The sequence below is a fragment of the Pelophylax lessonae genome (assembly GCF_965119305.1).
Source record: "Pelophylax lessonae genome assembly, chromosome: 5".
Classification (NCBI taxonomy): domain Eukaryota; kingdom Metazoa; phylum Chordata; class Amphibia; order Anura; family Ranidae; genus Pelophylax; species Pelophylax lessonae.
In genome coordinates, this window is record NC_138772.1 from 71,411,306 (window position 1) to 71,426,771 (window position 15,466).

The following is a 15,466-nucleotide window of genomic DNA, read 5'->3' on the forward strand; positions in this document are numbered from 1 at the left end:
AGGACTTGCTGCTAGCAACCCAAAACTTACTACAACAGATATACCACAAGGAACGCATGAAAGTCAGTGTTTATGCACAACAAAGAATAATCTCTTTTAACTTCATGCCAAGTAGTCTATTCTAGCTGAGAATACAGAAATAAGATCTGTTAGGAGTGGACTACAATGGTATAATAGATTTAAAAAAAAAACTTTTACTTGCCCATTAGCTAGAAGGATGCTCTTTTAGCATTCAGCATCTGCACTAAATAATAACTTACTATCTTCAAAAGCAAGGGAAACAGCTTAGATAACAGAAAAGAAACGATAAAATGCACACAGCTCATTTTAAATTTATAAAAACATACTTCTGAACCATCTATATAGACCATATTGTGCATAAGTGAGAGTTATGAAAAGTTTGGCCTATTCATTACCTATTTATAAACGGTGGTTTCCAGATCATTCCAGACTTCTCTTTTCCTGACCAGTAATTTTGGCTGTTTCAGGGGGATTCTAGAGTGTTTCTGGGCTAACTGGTAAACATAGCTGATGTCCTTTGGGTCTAGACCAGTTACGAGACATGCAGAAAGTGACCAAACAATCTCAATAGTCAACTTTCTATTTAATTTGGGAGCAGCTTTACTTCAACCTCCCAAGACTGTCACACTCTGTTCCCTATCATAGAAGCATGAATATAAAAGATCTTTTGGTCAGTACTCATCGCTCTTGACTTGAGGTTAGCATAGTAATGTTGGTTAACCAGTAACTTTCAAGCCTTGTCCCAAAAATTAGCTCACATGTCCATACAACAGTCAGGTACTGAATCTGTTAAATTGCAGGCTCTGAGATCATCCATTCACTTTTCTACTACTTTATACTAATTATGTAATTCTAAAGATCTAAATACATCCACGTACTGCTAGAATTGTTTGAGACTGTAAATATACTCATGAAGCTTTTTTTGAAAGAGGTTTTGCTGTCTTTGTCTATGTCTAATGTCTATGTCTATGTATAATAACCAGTGCTGGGAAACAAATCATTTAGAAACCAAGGTCTTTTGATCTCTATTTAGAGGGCTGGTCAATCTAAAACTGGTATTTCAGTTTCGGATATTTGCTAGCAGTAATGCCCCGTACACACGCACCGATTGTTGGCCGTAAATTTTCGGCCAACGTCCGATCGGCCGATTGTCGGCTTGTTAGTATGATGCTTCCGACAACCAACTGCGACTTTTCGGCCGAACAAAATCTGGTGTGCATGCTATAAAATTTTTGTTGGCCGTCAACAGAACGGCCGATTTTTCCTCAGTCAGTACAGATTTCGGCAGACAAAAATCAGATGAGCAAGACTGGGCATGCTCAGAGAAGAAAAAACACACGGAAAGTTAACCATCACATGACATCACTTCTGCAGTTGGTTGTTGTTTGCCGACAAAATTCGTGTGCAGTCTAGAGCACATTTCAACCAAATCAACAACACTGGACAAAAGACGGCCGATCGGTCGGCCAACAATCGGTGCGTGTGTACGAGGCTTTACTCTGACTATAGGTTCACAAAGCCAGAATCCCCAGATCCACTCACCTGCAACAGTCATTAGTTTTAAACTTACTCTCAGAACTTGGCCAGTTGTTTTATTTAGTAGACTGATCTGGTTGCTGAATGAATGTTCCCAAAAAGATGTTTGCATGGGCATATAATTTTGTAAAGCATGAGTTGGCATATCTATAAAATGAGGAGACAGCTCAAATGCCAACTGTAGGTTGACTGGGAATATCCAGTTTAACAAACCAAGCTAAGGACCGAACTCAACCTCAAGATGAGTCATCAGAGCATCTGCTCAAGTGAGATATTGATGATAATAAATCCTTATATAATGCAGCTGACACTGACTTTACCAGATGACAATCATTGAATGTCTACAGGTACCTTTAGTTTTGGACTTTTTATTTGTTTTATATTCCTGGCATCACATCAGGAGGTGTACAAATCCATGGAGGGTAGCATAGCTGGTAACTCTAGAGGGGAGATCCTGGTATGGGAATCATTGAGATATAGCAGAGACCAATGGGTGATTCATCCCACCAGCATCCACTCATAAATAAAAATTACATGTTAGACAGACTGAACCTTTAATAAGGCAAATAGCAATAAGGCCTAAATCGTTTTTATACCAATACCTACCAGTTTGCTTTTTCTTGAGCTTATAACAGACCACAAACCTATATCTTTTTAGGTAGTATAAAGCTGTACATTAAATGACACCAAGTGAACCTGACACACATTCACACAGCCATACACATCCAATCAGTGGATCTCATCAAACACCAATAATAGTCTGCAAAAACAGTACTTTGCTTTGGACTTTTTTGGAGATGAAATTGCCCCATACATTACTGATCTGTTCCTGGGTTTTTTTGAGTCTCTGTAATTCAGGCGTGTCTGTGACGATGCTGAAGCCTCTTCCTTTACTTTCTTCAAAGTCCCTCTTGTATTTTACCTGAAATAATACATTTTTATATTAGCTCAAACCCAGAATTTTTAATGTGAGGATACAATTTTCAAAAAACTAAAGTAGTGATTAATATATTTGTCCTGTCTGATTTATGGTACAGAGTCTAAGATTTCTGACATGGCATTAACCTTTTTCCTAAACAGCCCAGTACAGCCTACTGTTCATTGTTGGCAGTCATATTAGGCCAGGGAGCCAGTTTCTGCCTTATTTTGGCATTTTAGCATGTGTATGTGCATTTCAGCATTTTCTTTTTCTTTTTTGTTTAGGAAAGGGTTGTTTTTTTTTTGTCAGAACTGTAGTCTGCCCTGTAATACTGAATTATTCGGAAACAAGGCAGTGCTATATCCCAAGTATATTGCAAATACACTACAGTGCAAATATCACCTAATAAGTTTCCATATAAATCCAAGAATAATAACATACACAACACAATTTGGAAAAAGTTCAGCCTTAAAAAGAAGTAAAATAGTGATCCAGACATGAAGTGCATCCAGCTATGGAGATGTATAGTGCTTCACAGAAAAGCTACCACTTCCACCATTTCACCTTGTGTATATTAAGGCTCCAAGAAGGCTTACCAGAGCCTCATGACCCTCCAGATATGAGTGGTCATGAAAAGAATATGTGTAATACTCTGGGTTTTTACTGTACTACCATCTGCCCAGCTAATATACACCAAGGCTCGAGATATCATCCAGACTCCTCTCCCAGGTGGATGTAACAGTATCTCATGCACAAAACAAAAGGACTTGCAACAGTATAAAAACTTTTAATGCATAAGATTACACTCCCCGGATTACATCAGTTCATGATGAAACGCGTAGGGTCCTGACCTATGTGGCAATGCCAGCGTACATGCAGATCCCTATTCTCCATGTTGGATGCTGGCCAGGAGATATTTGTATATGCGCTGTGACTCTGCAATACAACAGCTATGCAGTGAAAAGAAATACAACAGTCGGAGAGTGAAATAAAACATCTCCAAGAGGGTACAGACAAAACAGCAAGAAAGTGAAAAGAAATATCTGCAAAGAGGTACATGCACACGTGCCAGGAAATTAAATTATATACCCTCCAGGGTGAAAGAAAATTGTTGCAGGCACAACAGCCAGGTAATAAAGGAAAATATTCCCAAGGGGGTACAAGCACAACAGCCACTGAGTGAAAAAACATCCCCAAGGGGGTACAGGAGCAAGACAGTACCAGGAAATGAAGGGAGATACCCCCAGGGAGTGAAGGCACAGCAGCCAGGGAGTGAAAGAAAATATTCCCAAGGTAGTACAGGCACAAGTGACAGCAAAAAAAAGAGTTACCCAGAGGGGGAAAAATGACAACAACCAGAGTGTGAAAAAAACTTCCCTAATGGGGTACAGACACAACAGCAAGGGAGTGGAAGGAAATATTCCCAAGGGGGTATAGGCACAAACGCCACGAAGTGAGGAAAAATGTATGCTCAAGGTGATACAGGCACAAAGCCAGAAAACTAAAGGAAATATCCCTGAGGGGTACAGTCATAACAGCCGGGGAGTAATAGGTAATATCCCCAAGGGGGGAGGGGGTGTACAAGCACAAGAGCTGGAAATTGAAAGGAAATGTCCTCAAGGGTGAATGGGCACAACAGGTAGAAAGTGAGTGGAATTACATCTGGGGATACAGGTAGCAATAGAAACCACACCAAGGTTTTATACCTTCCAAAAAAACATTTTCACAGAATACAATTTATTTAAACAGTTTGTTTGGACTTCTTAGAAAAGGTACCTGAATCTATTCATTGCTTATCATTTTCTTGTTCTATTACAGTTTTCCATTACAAAATAGGAAAAGGAATATACTCAGCTTTTCTGTTATCTCTAAACTCCCTTTGAGAATCACTTTAATAAAAGTCTTTCACATTAAATGAGTAATTACAGTGCAGTTGTAATATGTTCAAACCACAAGCAGCTTTATTTGTTGGTAAGGGATTACTTAAACACAGCATGAGCCTGATCTCTTTTTGGAAAAATACAGTACACAGATTTTGAAGAGTATTCAGTGTTATATGCAAAAATATGTAAAAAACAAACAAAAATAAACTCTATAGTCCGCAAGTATTAAACAAAAACCAAACAAAAAGCTGTGATTTAAATAACTTCAGGAAAGGAAGTAGTGCATGTTTGCATAGTATGTACAATATTCTGCTCTCCTGGTCTTGTCACTCCATCACCCTCATCCCGGGGCTCATCTCTCTGTCATCCTGCTCTCTCTACCTATCACCATGTTCTTTGTTAGCACATGATTACTGCAAGACAATTCATTGGCTCCTTGTGCTGCTTCTCTCTCTCGCAGTCTGAGCTCCGTTGCACCGGGGATTGTTAGAGGCTGAAACTAAGCCAAATATAAGTGCGTACCCTGCTTTCAATTAAAATGTATGCTAAAGGATAAGTTCACTTAAAAAAGAAATAAATACACTTTTTTTTTTGCAGAGCATTGCACCTGTGATCCATGGGTGCAATGTCAGGCTCCTGCAGACTCTCAGTACAGTGATTTATGGGATGTATGAGCAGACAGCTACTGATAACCAGGAAAAATCAATGAAGTACGAGGATGCTCACCAGCGCCATCGCAAGTCATTGAGAACAACAAGACCTCTGCCGCTGTGTCAGATGGGACTTGTAGTTCATTCCCCCACAGAAATCTGTGAATGAATGATACAGATGTGTGGGCAGAGTCCCGCACAGCCGCACTGTTTTTAAATTGTGCAGGGTGCAGGGAGGGGATCTCCCGTCTGCTGCCATGGGGAACGGGGGAATGCACCCTAAATAGGGGTGTAGCATGAAACATGTTCAGAAAGGTGAACTTATCCTTTAATGAATACAGAACTGCATATAATAATATAATTTTTATATCTGCCTGGAGTCCAGGTTTAAACATATACTGTGGGGGGGGGGGGGGGCACTTCTTTTCTTGTGTCAAATTTGTGCATATGCTTTGTTTAAACATTTTAGCATTTGTACCTTCTAGCTGATTTTAGTTAATGCACCGTGTTCACATTTTACTAATACAAAATAATTAAATAAAAATCATTTGTTTTTACATTTGTCTTTTACACTTTCATTACATAAACTTGACGTGAAACAAGACAGAGCTGTGCTATACTATTCAATTAAGCCTGTCAATTATTTTCAGGTAAATGAGGCAATGAATCAATCAGTGTGTTGCATAATTCTCTATAAGTACAAGATCCGAGCAACCGCCCTGCACATTACCAGTGAAGAAAGCACATACTGTACCCTTTGATGAACATTACACCTGCTATTCTGAATTTCAGGAATTTCTTGTGTAACTTTTATCTCAAGGGTTATTCACAGGAAGAAAATGAGGATAACAAAAATATGTCAAGTTATAGCCTAAGCAGTCATACGCAGTCATAGGCAATGCTCATCAACGGCTACGAAATTTGCCAGACTATTCTCAGAACTTGCAGAATATAATATCACACTGTTTATTTATTTAATATTTTACACTTTGCACTTGAATTAGTTTGTTACTTATAGGTATTAAAAATATGCACCTATAATAATGTATTAATTTATTGATTAAATTATTGAGCACCGTTATTATATATACATTTGTTAATATCTGTTTTTTTTACAGCTGCTATTTGTGCTTGATAGAATAGGGATCAGTAAGGGTAGAGCAGAAGTTTTTTTACATATCACTCTAAGAACTTAAAGGGGTTCTAAAGGCAGAAGGTTTTTTTTTTAACCTTTAAGTTGCATTGAAGGTTTGGCTTTCAAAAAAAAAAAAAAAAACATGGTATACTTACCTGCTCTGTGTAGTGGTTTTGCATAGAGCAGCCCTCAACCTCTTCTTCTCTGGTCCCCCGCTGGCGCTCCTGGATCCTCTCCCTTGACCAGTGCCCCCCATAGCAAGCCGCTTGATGAATTGGTGCGTGCTCGCTCCCGAGGCCTGCTCTATGTGCCCATAAGACACATAGAGGCACGGCTCGGCCCTGCCCTCGCTCTCTCCCTATTGGCTCACTGGCTGTGATTGACAGAAGTGTGAGCCAATGGCTCCTGCTGCTTTCTCAGCCAGTGAGGAAAGGGTGCCCAATCTTGATCCTGTGATGTGCATAAGAGCAGCATCACTGCTATCTCTCTCCTCTCTCCTATCTGGTTTAGACAAAGCAGTGAAAGCCATTGGCTCCTGCTGCTGTCAATCACTGCCAGTAAGGAGGGAGGGGGGACAAGGCTGAGCCCCAATATGTGTGTCAACAGGGTCCACATGAGTGCCCCCATAGCAAGCAGTTTACACACAGCGAGGGGGGGGCAGGAGTGTCAGCGGGGGACCCCAGAAGAGAAGGATCGGGGCTGCTCTGTGCAAAACCATTACACAGAGCAGATAAGTATAACATGTTTGTTCTTTTTTTTTAAAATGTTCATTTTACAATCACTTTAACCACTTAAGCCCCGGAGGATTTGGCTGCTCAAAGACCAGGGCCTATTTTGTGATTCGGCACTGCGTGAATTTAATGGACAATTGCGCGGTCGTGCGACGCTGTACCCAAATGAAATTGACGTCCTTTTTCTCCCACAAACAGAGCTTTCTTTTGGTGGTATTTGATCACCTGTGCGATTTTTACTTTTTGCGCTATAAACAAAAAAAGGGTGACAATTTTGAAAAAAATAACAATATTTTTCACATTTTTTTATATGAAATTCTCAAAAAAAAGAATGTAAAAATCAAAATTTTTTAACATTTTAGGCCAATTTTTTTTCTGCTACATATTTTTGGTAAAAAAAATCACAATAAGTGGATTTTGATTGGTTTGAGCAAACGTTATTGCGTTTACTAACTACGGAAAAGATTTATGTCATTCTTATTGTTTTTTTTTAACTAGTAATGGCGGCGATCTGCGATTTTTGTTGTGGGACTGCGACATTGTGGCGGACAGATCGGACCCCTGACTGACATTTTTGACACTTTTGGGGGTACCAGTGACATTACTACAGTAATCATTGCTATAAATGCACTGTTACTGTAAAAATGACACTGGCAGGGAAGGGGTTAACTTTATTGGTGATCAAGGGGTTAAGTGTCTCCCTAGGGGCGTGATTCTAACTGTAAAGGGGCGTGGCTTGTGATGTAACCACAGAGACATACGATCCTACATAGCAGGATCGTATAGTCTCTGCAGTTACACCAGGGAGAATGACAGGCGGCTTTGTTTACATCAGCCGCCTGTCTTTCTCCCTCTCCAGCGGGAGATCGCGAGTGACCGGTGGACATAGGAGCTTCCGGTCACTCGTGCGGGGAAGGCAGGGAACGAGCGAGGGCGGGAGCGTGCCTCCGGCGGCGCGCGCTCGTCCCCTAGAGGCTCGTGGGCGAGTGATGTACCCCTGACCGCCGCAGTATATGTACTTGCGGCGGTTGGCAAGTGGTTAAAGTATAACTAAAAACATTTTTTTTTATTTGGATAATGGTGAGGGATTAAATCATCCATCAGGATTTTACGGTTACTAGAATAAAATATGCACCAACGGAAGGAGCACCAGACCAAATGATAAGAGTCCAAATTAATTTATTGGTTTACACTGAAATAAAAACAGCCAAAACATTTTGGAAGAAAGAAGAAACTCCTCCATCAGAACTTCAGTTAATATAAGAACCTTAAAATGGTTCTAAAGGCAGAAGGTTTTATAACTTAATGCATTCTATTCTCATTAGACAGAGAGGCAGCAGGAGACATTGGCTTCTGCTGCTGTCATTCACAGCCAGTGAGGAGAGAGCTGGGACAGGGCTGAGCCTCGCTATGTGTGTCAATGTGTCAACAGCTCGCACAAGTGCTCTCATAGCATGTGGCTTGCTATGGGGGCAGGGGGGAGGGGCCAGGATTGCAGACAGGGAATGCCAGAAGAAGAAAATTGGGGCTGCTCTGTGCAAAACGATTGCACAGAGCAGGTAAGTATAAAGTGTTTGTTATTTTTGAAAAATAAAAACACTGCCCTTAGAATCGCTTTAAAAGGAGAAGTATGGGATTCTAAAAAAACAAGCCCTCATACTCACCTCCACACTGCAGCTACAGCTGTCCCCCACTGGCTCTAAGCCCGAGAACTGAGCAATCACATGACCGCTTATCGCTCAGTTCTCAGTCCACTCTGTCCCTCCAGTGCTCACAGGAGCACCATTGGTTAGACATCTGATATGATAGAAACTTTTAAATACATAAAGGGAATCAACTCGGTAAAGGAGGAGAGCATATTTAAAAGAAGAAAAACTACCACAAGAGGACACAGTTTTAAATTAGAGGGGCAAAGGTTTAAAAGTAATATGAGGAAGTATTACTTTACTGAGAGAGTAGTGGATGCATGAAATAACCTTCCTGCAGAAGTGGTAGCTGCAAATACAGTGAAGGAGTTTAAGCATGCATGGGATAGGCATAAGGCTATCCTTCATATAAGATAGGGCCAGGGACTATTCATAGGATTCAGATATATTGGACAGACTAGATGGGCCAAATGGTTCTTATCTGCCGACACATTCTATGTTTCTATGTTTCTATCTGGGCGAATCCTAAGATTATTGTCGAGATCCTTCTAGAGACTGGAGTTGCTCTGTTACGTCAGCCGACAACGGGTTAATTCTGGGTCACAGGAGACAGCATTTTAGAGCACTACTGTGATCCAGAAGAGAAGTATGACCAAAAAAGCTTTGCCCATACTTCTCTTTAAAATGGAATAAAAATGTATGTAGGAAGCTAATTGCTGGACTATGAAAGTTACCAGCCAGCAGCTTCTGCGTGAGCAATCAGGATATGTGATACATCTGTATCCCGAGGGGAGCTATGCAGTGGTCCACATGTTCTAAACCCAAAGGAGAATCAGACTGATGGACCACTAGAGCCATTGAACCCATGGGGGCCATTTATAGTGTTTGGATGTTGTCAAGCTGCCAGCAGCCACACTCCTCCTTCTGCATAAAAGAGCCGTACTGGACAAACCTCCAGAGCAGTGTGAGACTTTTGTGCCCAAATATTATATGTGTTAGAGCTATTCTATCCTTCATGATTAGGACACACAGAAAATCTCTCATTAGTGTGTTCCCCACAGCTGAATTGTAATATAGAAAATGGCACCGGAGAGTCATTATTTGTCACTTGGCATTCCTGCTCATTAATAAGTTGTTTGTGTCAAAGACTCAGATGCAAGCTATGCAGTATGTCAATACAGTGACCCAATGATTAAGCTCCGGGACTGGGGCGAAACGTGTTGGGGGCGTAGCCTGGCCAGAGCCCAAGCTGAGACTGCCTGCTTAGTGACATGCGGTTAATGGACACATTTTCTGGCCAGTATGTCAACGCTGTTAAGAAATCTGCTGTCAAACCTTGAAGCAGTTACAAAAGTTTTTTTCATGAAATAAAAAACAAGTTATACTTACCTGCTCTGTGCAAAGGTATTGCACAGAGTAACCCTGACCCTCCTATTTTTGGGTCACCGACACTCTCTGCTCCTTTCCCCTCTTCTTCATGTGTCACCATAGGAAGCTGTTTTTTATGGTGGCACACATGGCGGCTCTCTCCTGTGCCAGGCTGTGTGTGAGCTCAGCTCAGCCTTGCCCGCCACTCCCTCCTCGCTGGATTTGACTGGCAGTGAAGTCATCAGTAGAAAAAGTAATCTCACAGAAATTCATTGACAGATTATAATTTATAACAAGATTCCAAGACAGGAAAGGGCCAGAAACATGTAAATGTTATTGTCTTCATTACTGGCTGATTTATTCCACTGTATAGTCATAATATAATCAAAAGAATATTGATGAACATTGGTGAATGAGAATCACAAGATTGGCTTACATCTAATCAATCCCACATTGAAACCAGAAAAGACTGTACATTGTTGCTGCTGATCAGTATTATCTCATTTTTTTTTTTTTGGTATTCCATGGAAGATCTTTTTTTAATATTTTTTCATAAAGAACTTTTCATTTCAAACTGGCAGACAACCAACATGGCAACGCACACCAAAAATGTTAAAGTTGTCCTACTAGTTAATTTACAAAGCTGTACAAATAAATTGTTGATGCTTTGCAATATATGGCAAAAGTTACATTTTTCAAAAAAGTTCATTCTTAATTTACAACCCCAACTTATTAAAAGAAAATGTAACAATACATATACAATTTATAAAAGCATCTCTCACTGCAATCCTCACCCTAGCTCCAGTGCTGCCCCCCACAGGCCACTGATCTTGGGCTCTCAGCATCAGACAAAGTACTTAGGCTTGGTTCACATAGTGTGATTTCTTGAGTCACACAGAATCGCTTGACAATGAAAATAACAGTTTTGGTGAGTTTTTGGTGAGTAGCAGCAGTAATAGCACCCAATTCATAAAAGCATCCAAAAACAGACAGCAGTAAAATCAATTAAAAATCGCAAAACACACACGCACTACCCGCACCTCTAATCACATTTAAAACTCTTGGCACAAGTGTGAACCAGGACTTACTATGAATCAGGCAGTCAAGAACATGCCTGGTGTGTTTCGTCAAACGCCCTGGGTTTTACAGGAGAATTCTGTAGTTAGACCGCATTCACACCTCTGCATTTTGAATCACGGGCAGATTTGCCACGATTCTGCCCGCCATTTTAAAGTGCTGAGGTGTGAATGACAAATGGCAGAATGCACATTTGAGATGCCATTCATTTGAATCGCACCTAAAATCGCAGTGTGGTTCTGCCACGATTGTCGCACGATAAATCATACTGAATGAGTGGCAACCCGCATTGCATGAAGTTGTTGCCCAAAAGTAGCTCCTGAACTTTTTTTGGGCGACAAGCTTGTAATGTGCAAGCAGAGATGTAACTACAAATAATAGGACCACAGAGAAAAGTTTTGATGGAGTTTCCTGGCAATCTCCCTACTGTCATTATGTCTATACTGGGGAGAGATAGCAGAAGAGCTGTTAGTGTAGTCAGAGACTAGTGCTGTAGAGTCAGGAAATAGGAGGGTATCAGTGCAGGAAATTAAGGAGAATGTAAACCCATTATTTCACATTCCTGATATGTGCTGCTGTACCATGTAAAAAAATGTATCCAGTTGCCTTTGTTTTGCTTCCTCTGTGTGATATCCCTGGTGTTCCTTCCAATCCCTCTGCTTTCCTATTATAAACTGACCACGTTAAGCAGGAGAACACACTTTGGTCAGTTCTCCAACTATGCTGGGAATTTAGCATGCTCTCCTCCAATGATCAGACTTGTCCTAATATGCCCCCCCCCCCTGCACAGCAATTCACTGGGAAGATCAATGTGCTGCTGTTTCTACTCCTCCAGCTCTTATGCAGCTGAGAACACAGGGTATGTGATCACTTATAAAAAAGAGAAAAAAAGGTATTTATAATGTTTTTATCTGTTGTGGCAGGACAAGCCAGTGCCACTGGTTAATATGGCAGTCTAGGCCAGATTTTGCAGGAAGCAACCACACTAATGACATAGCTCCCAACTGTCCCTGATTTCATGGGAATGTCCCTGATTTGGAACAAAGTCCCTCTGTCCCTTTTTCCTCCTAATTTGTCCCTCATTTGTGTCTGATCTATATAGTTGTAGATAAAATGCACTATTTATCTTTCAAAAAGTGTTTCCCGGTGCTAAACCTTTCATCCAATTTTTAAATTGCTGCATTTGTAGATTTTAAAAGCAATAATAGTGGTAAAAAAAAAAACACTTGTGGGTTTAACTAATCTTTTTTTGTAAAATTCTCCTTTAACCACTTTACCACCAGAGCATTTTGCTGTCTTACGTCTGGGCCACTTTTTGCGATTCGGCGCTGTGCGACTTTAACTGACAATTGCGCGGTCATGCGACTCCGTACCCAAATGAAATTTACGTCATTTTTTTCCCACAAACAGAGCTTTCTTTTGGTGGTATTTGATCACCTGTGCGGTTTTTACTTTTTGCGCTATAAACAAAAAAAGAGCGTTTATTTTGAAAAAATAACAATATTTTTAACATTTTTTTTATATGAAATTCCCCCCAAAAAAGATGTAAAAACCAATTTTTTTTTAAATTTTTGGCCAATTTGTTTTCTGCTACCCATGTTTGGTAAAAGAAAAATCGCAATAAGCGTATTTTGATTGGTTTGCGCAAAAGTTATTGCGTTTACTAACAAAGGGAAAGATTTATGTCATTTTTGGTGTTTTTCTTTTTTTAACGAGTAATGGCGGGGATCTGCGATTTTTTTTTTTTTGCGGGACTGCGACATTGCGGCGGACAGATCGGACCCTTGACTGACATTTTTAACACTTTTAGGGGTACCAGTGACATTACTGCAGTAATCAGTGCTATAAATATGCACTGTTACTGTAAAAATGACACTGGCAGGGAAGGGGTTAATTTTATTGGAGAGGGAGGGGTTAATGTATGCCTGGTGCTTACTGACGTGTGTGGGGGGAGGTGACTGTGTGAGACAGGGACAGATCGGATGTCCAGCTATGCTGAACACTCCGATCTGTCACTCCCTGTCACTTAGGAGATCCGCCCGCTCTGGCGAATCTCCAAACTGGATTCCCTGACGATCGGGGAAGAGCAGCGGCGATCGCCGCTGCTCCTCCCCTGGCCCGACTCCCGCTGTGAATGAAAGCAGCGGGAGCGCGCCTCCGGCGGCGCGCGAGCGCCGCCTGCAGGGGAGGAGTCTGGCGACGTAGGTCTACGTCGTCAGACGATAACAAGCCACTTTGCCGCAGTAGTACTACGGTACTCAGCGGTAAAGTGGTTAAGGGGTGTGGCAGGGGGTGTATCCTATGCCTACATACTTTTGCTAATAGGTGTCCCTTGTTCCCATCTCAAAAGGTTGGGAGGTATGTAATGATGCAGATATGTGCTACATTCATGTTTGAGTTCAGTGTCCCCCCCCCCTCCCCCACCAGGGGGTCAGTGTGTGAAGGGTGAGAGGTGCTGGTGTGCACCATGGTGTCCAGGTCGGGACAGACCGAGGCCTGAGCCCTGAGAGAGAGTCCATGAGAGACAGAGCAGCTAGGAAGCTGTAAGCAAGAAGCAGAGCTGAAGTGCATCGTCTGTGCATAAACACTGGGACATGTTTCATGGTCAGGAGAACCACAAACGAATGGTAAGGAGGACCCTGAAGAGGTACTCGGAGCAGTAAAGTTGCCACAAGAGAACCAAGGGGCTTAATGTTTTGTTTGATTTATAATTTAATTTAATTAAATTTGATTTAATGGGGAAAACCCCTGGGAAGACATACATGGAGGAGTGGAAAGCGCCGCCATCTACGTGCAATTAGTCTAAAAACAATTGAAGCCAGGGATAAAGTAAAGGTGGTGCTCACATTTGGTGGAATTGTAAAAACATGGTGGAAACTATGCAGAGCTCGGTAGGGTCAGGGCTGGGTTTCTTTGATCAGGCTGTGGCAGCCGCTGGGAGAGGACATCCATTTGGCTGAGAAGGTGCTGTGGATAGCGACTGCCCAGCCCCCTCCCCTTTTGCCTTCATAATGACTCAAGACCATTGGTTTGTATGATTTGACAAAGGGGCAGTCCATATTGTCCCAAAATATGTAGCCACACCTCCACGCCACCCCTGTTCTCCTCTTCGAACTTGCGAGTCTTGGAACACCACCACCTTGCTGCTCTGGCTCCAGTCCTGATTTATTCCCGGACATCAGCTCTACCATCCCAGCCTGCTGATAGGACCACCATCCCTGCACTGTACCCAGCTAGTCAATCGCTACAGACTTCTGCCACCACTGCCATGTGGCTGATCAGTCACCATTCTCAGAGTCTCCATCAGAGGAGTCACCACAGCCAGTGTTCCGTGAAAAAACCATACCCGTGAGAAAATCATACCCTCGTCACTTCCGGTGCACCTACGGAGGGTATGGATTTCTCACAGTACTATGTGTAATGTTATACTTGCCACAGTTACATCAAAACAGCTCCTCTGCAACATCAGTCATCTCCGCTCCTATCCCTGTCACTTCCCTCATCTCGGCTAATAAATATAAAAGCGGATCACAGAGCCAAGATCGCCGTCATTTACATTTCATACACCCGCCGCCGCTTTTATATTTATTAGCCAATATCAGGGAAGTGACAGGGATAGGAGCGGAGATGACCCATGTTGCAGCCGAACTGTTTTAATGTAACCGCCGCAAGTATAACATTACACACAGTGCAGTGATAATTTAATTCCCTCCGAGCATGCGTACTTGTGAACTTCTCTGCTGTGCAATGACGTATCCGGGGCTCTGAGCATGCGCACTGCTACGCTGCTCAGCTGTTTCAGACAGGAAGTAAGGAGGGTATAGAATTCTAACGAGGTATGGTTTTCTAACGTTACACCGGCGATCTGACCTCCATCTCCTCGGTACATCCCCTCAACTGATCTCCACAGTATTCTGCTGTCTCCATCTTGCGGCTGAACTGCCGTCATACACAGCACCCTTCCAGACAAACGGATGTCCTCTCCCAGTGGCTCCCACATCCTGATCGTAGGGACCCAACCAAGACCCTGCCGAGCTCTGCATAGTTTCCACCAGGATACATGTTTTTACAATTTCACCAAATGCGAGTGCCATCTTTATTATATCTTTGGCTTCAATTGTTTTAGACTAATTGCATGTAGATGGTGGCACTTCCCACTCCTTGTATACACAGATCCTAAGGTTTCCAATCCTTTCTAGGGACAGCTGCAGCCTGAATCTTAGTGTTTTTGTTTAAAATGTCTCCCAACACCCATACACTTTACTTTATGCCAGAATTTACTTGTTTTTTGCCCTGGGAAGACTTTCTTTTAAATAAAAGTGGGCAGGAAAGCCCTGAATACTATATCTGGCGTGGAGTAAAATCACTGTTTTGGCATTACCATGAAGCTAAGAAACCCGGACGTGTCATACTATAAACTAATGTTTCACCTTTCACTTCTATTTTAAAGTAAATGGGTTGTTTTACAATGTGTTCGTTTACAATTACTTTAACGTTTAA

The 15,466-nt window shown here is 41.9% G+C and overlaps 1 protein-coding gene across 2 annotated transcripts in view; it reads right to left on the reverse strand.

Moving 5' to 3' along the window:
- LOC309555747 (LIM zinc-binding domain-containing Nebulette) overlaps positions 1-15,466 on the reverse strand; it is a 328,664-nt gene that overhangs the window by 162,283 nt on the left and 150,915 nt on the right. For both annotated transcript variants that reach the window (XM_082257832.1, XM_082257833.1), the window contains exon 4: positions 2,372-2,479. In XM_082257832.1, the coding sequence (XP_082113958.1) occupies positions 2,372-2,479 (108 nt within the window). The remainder of the gene's footprint in view (positions 1-2,371; positions 2,480-15,466) is intronic.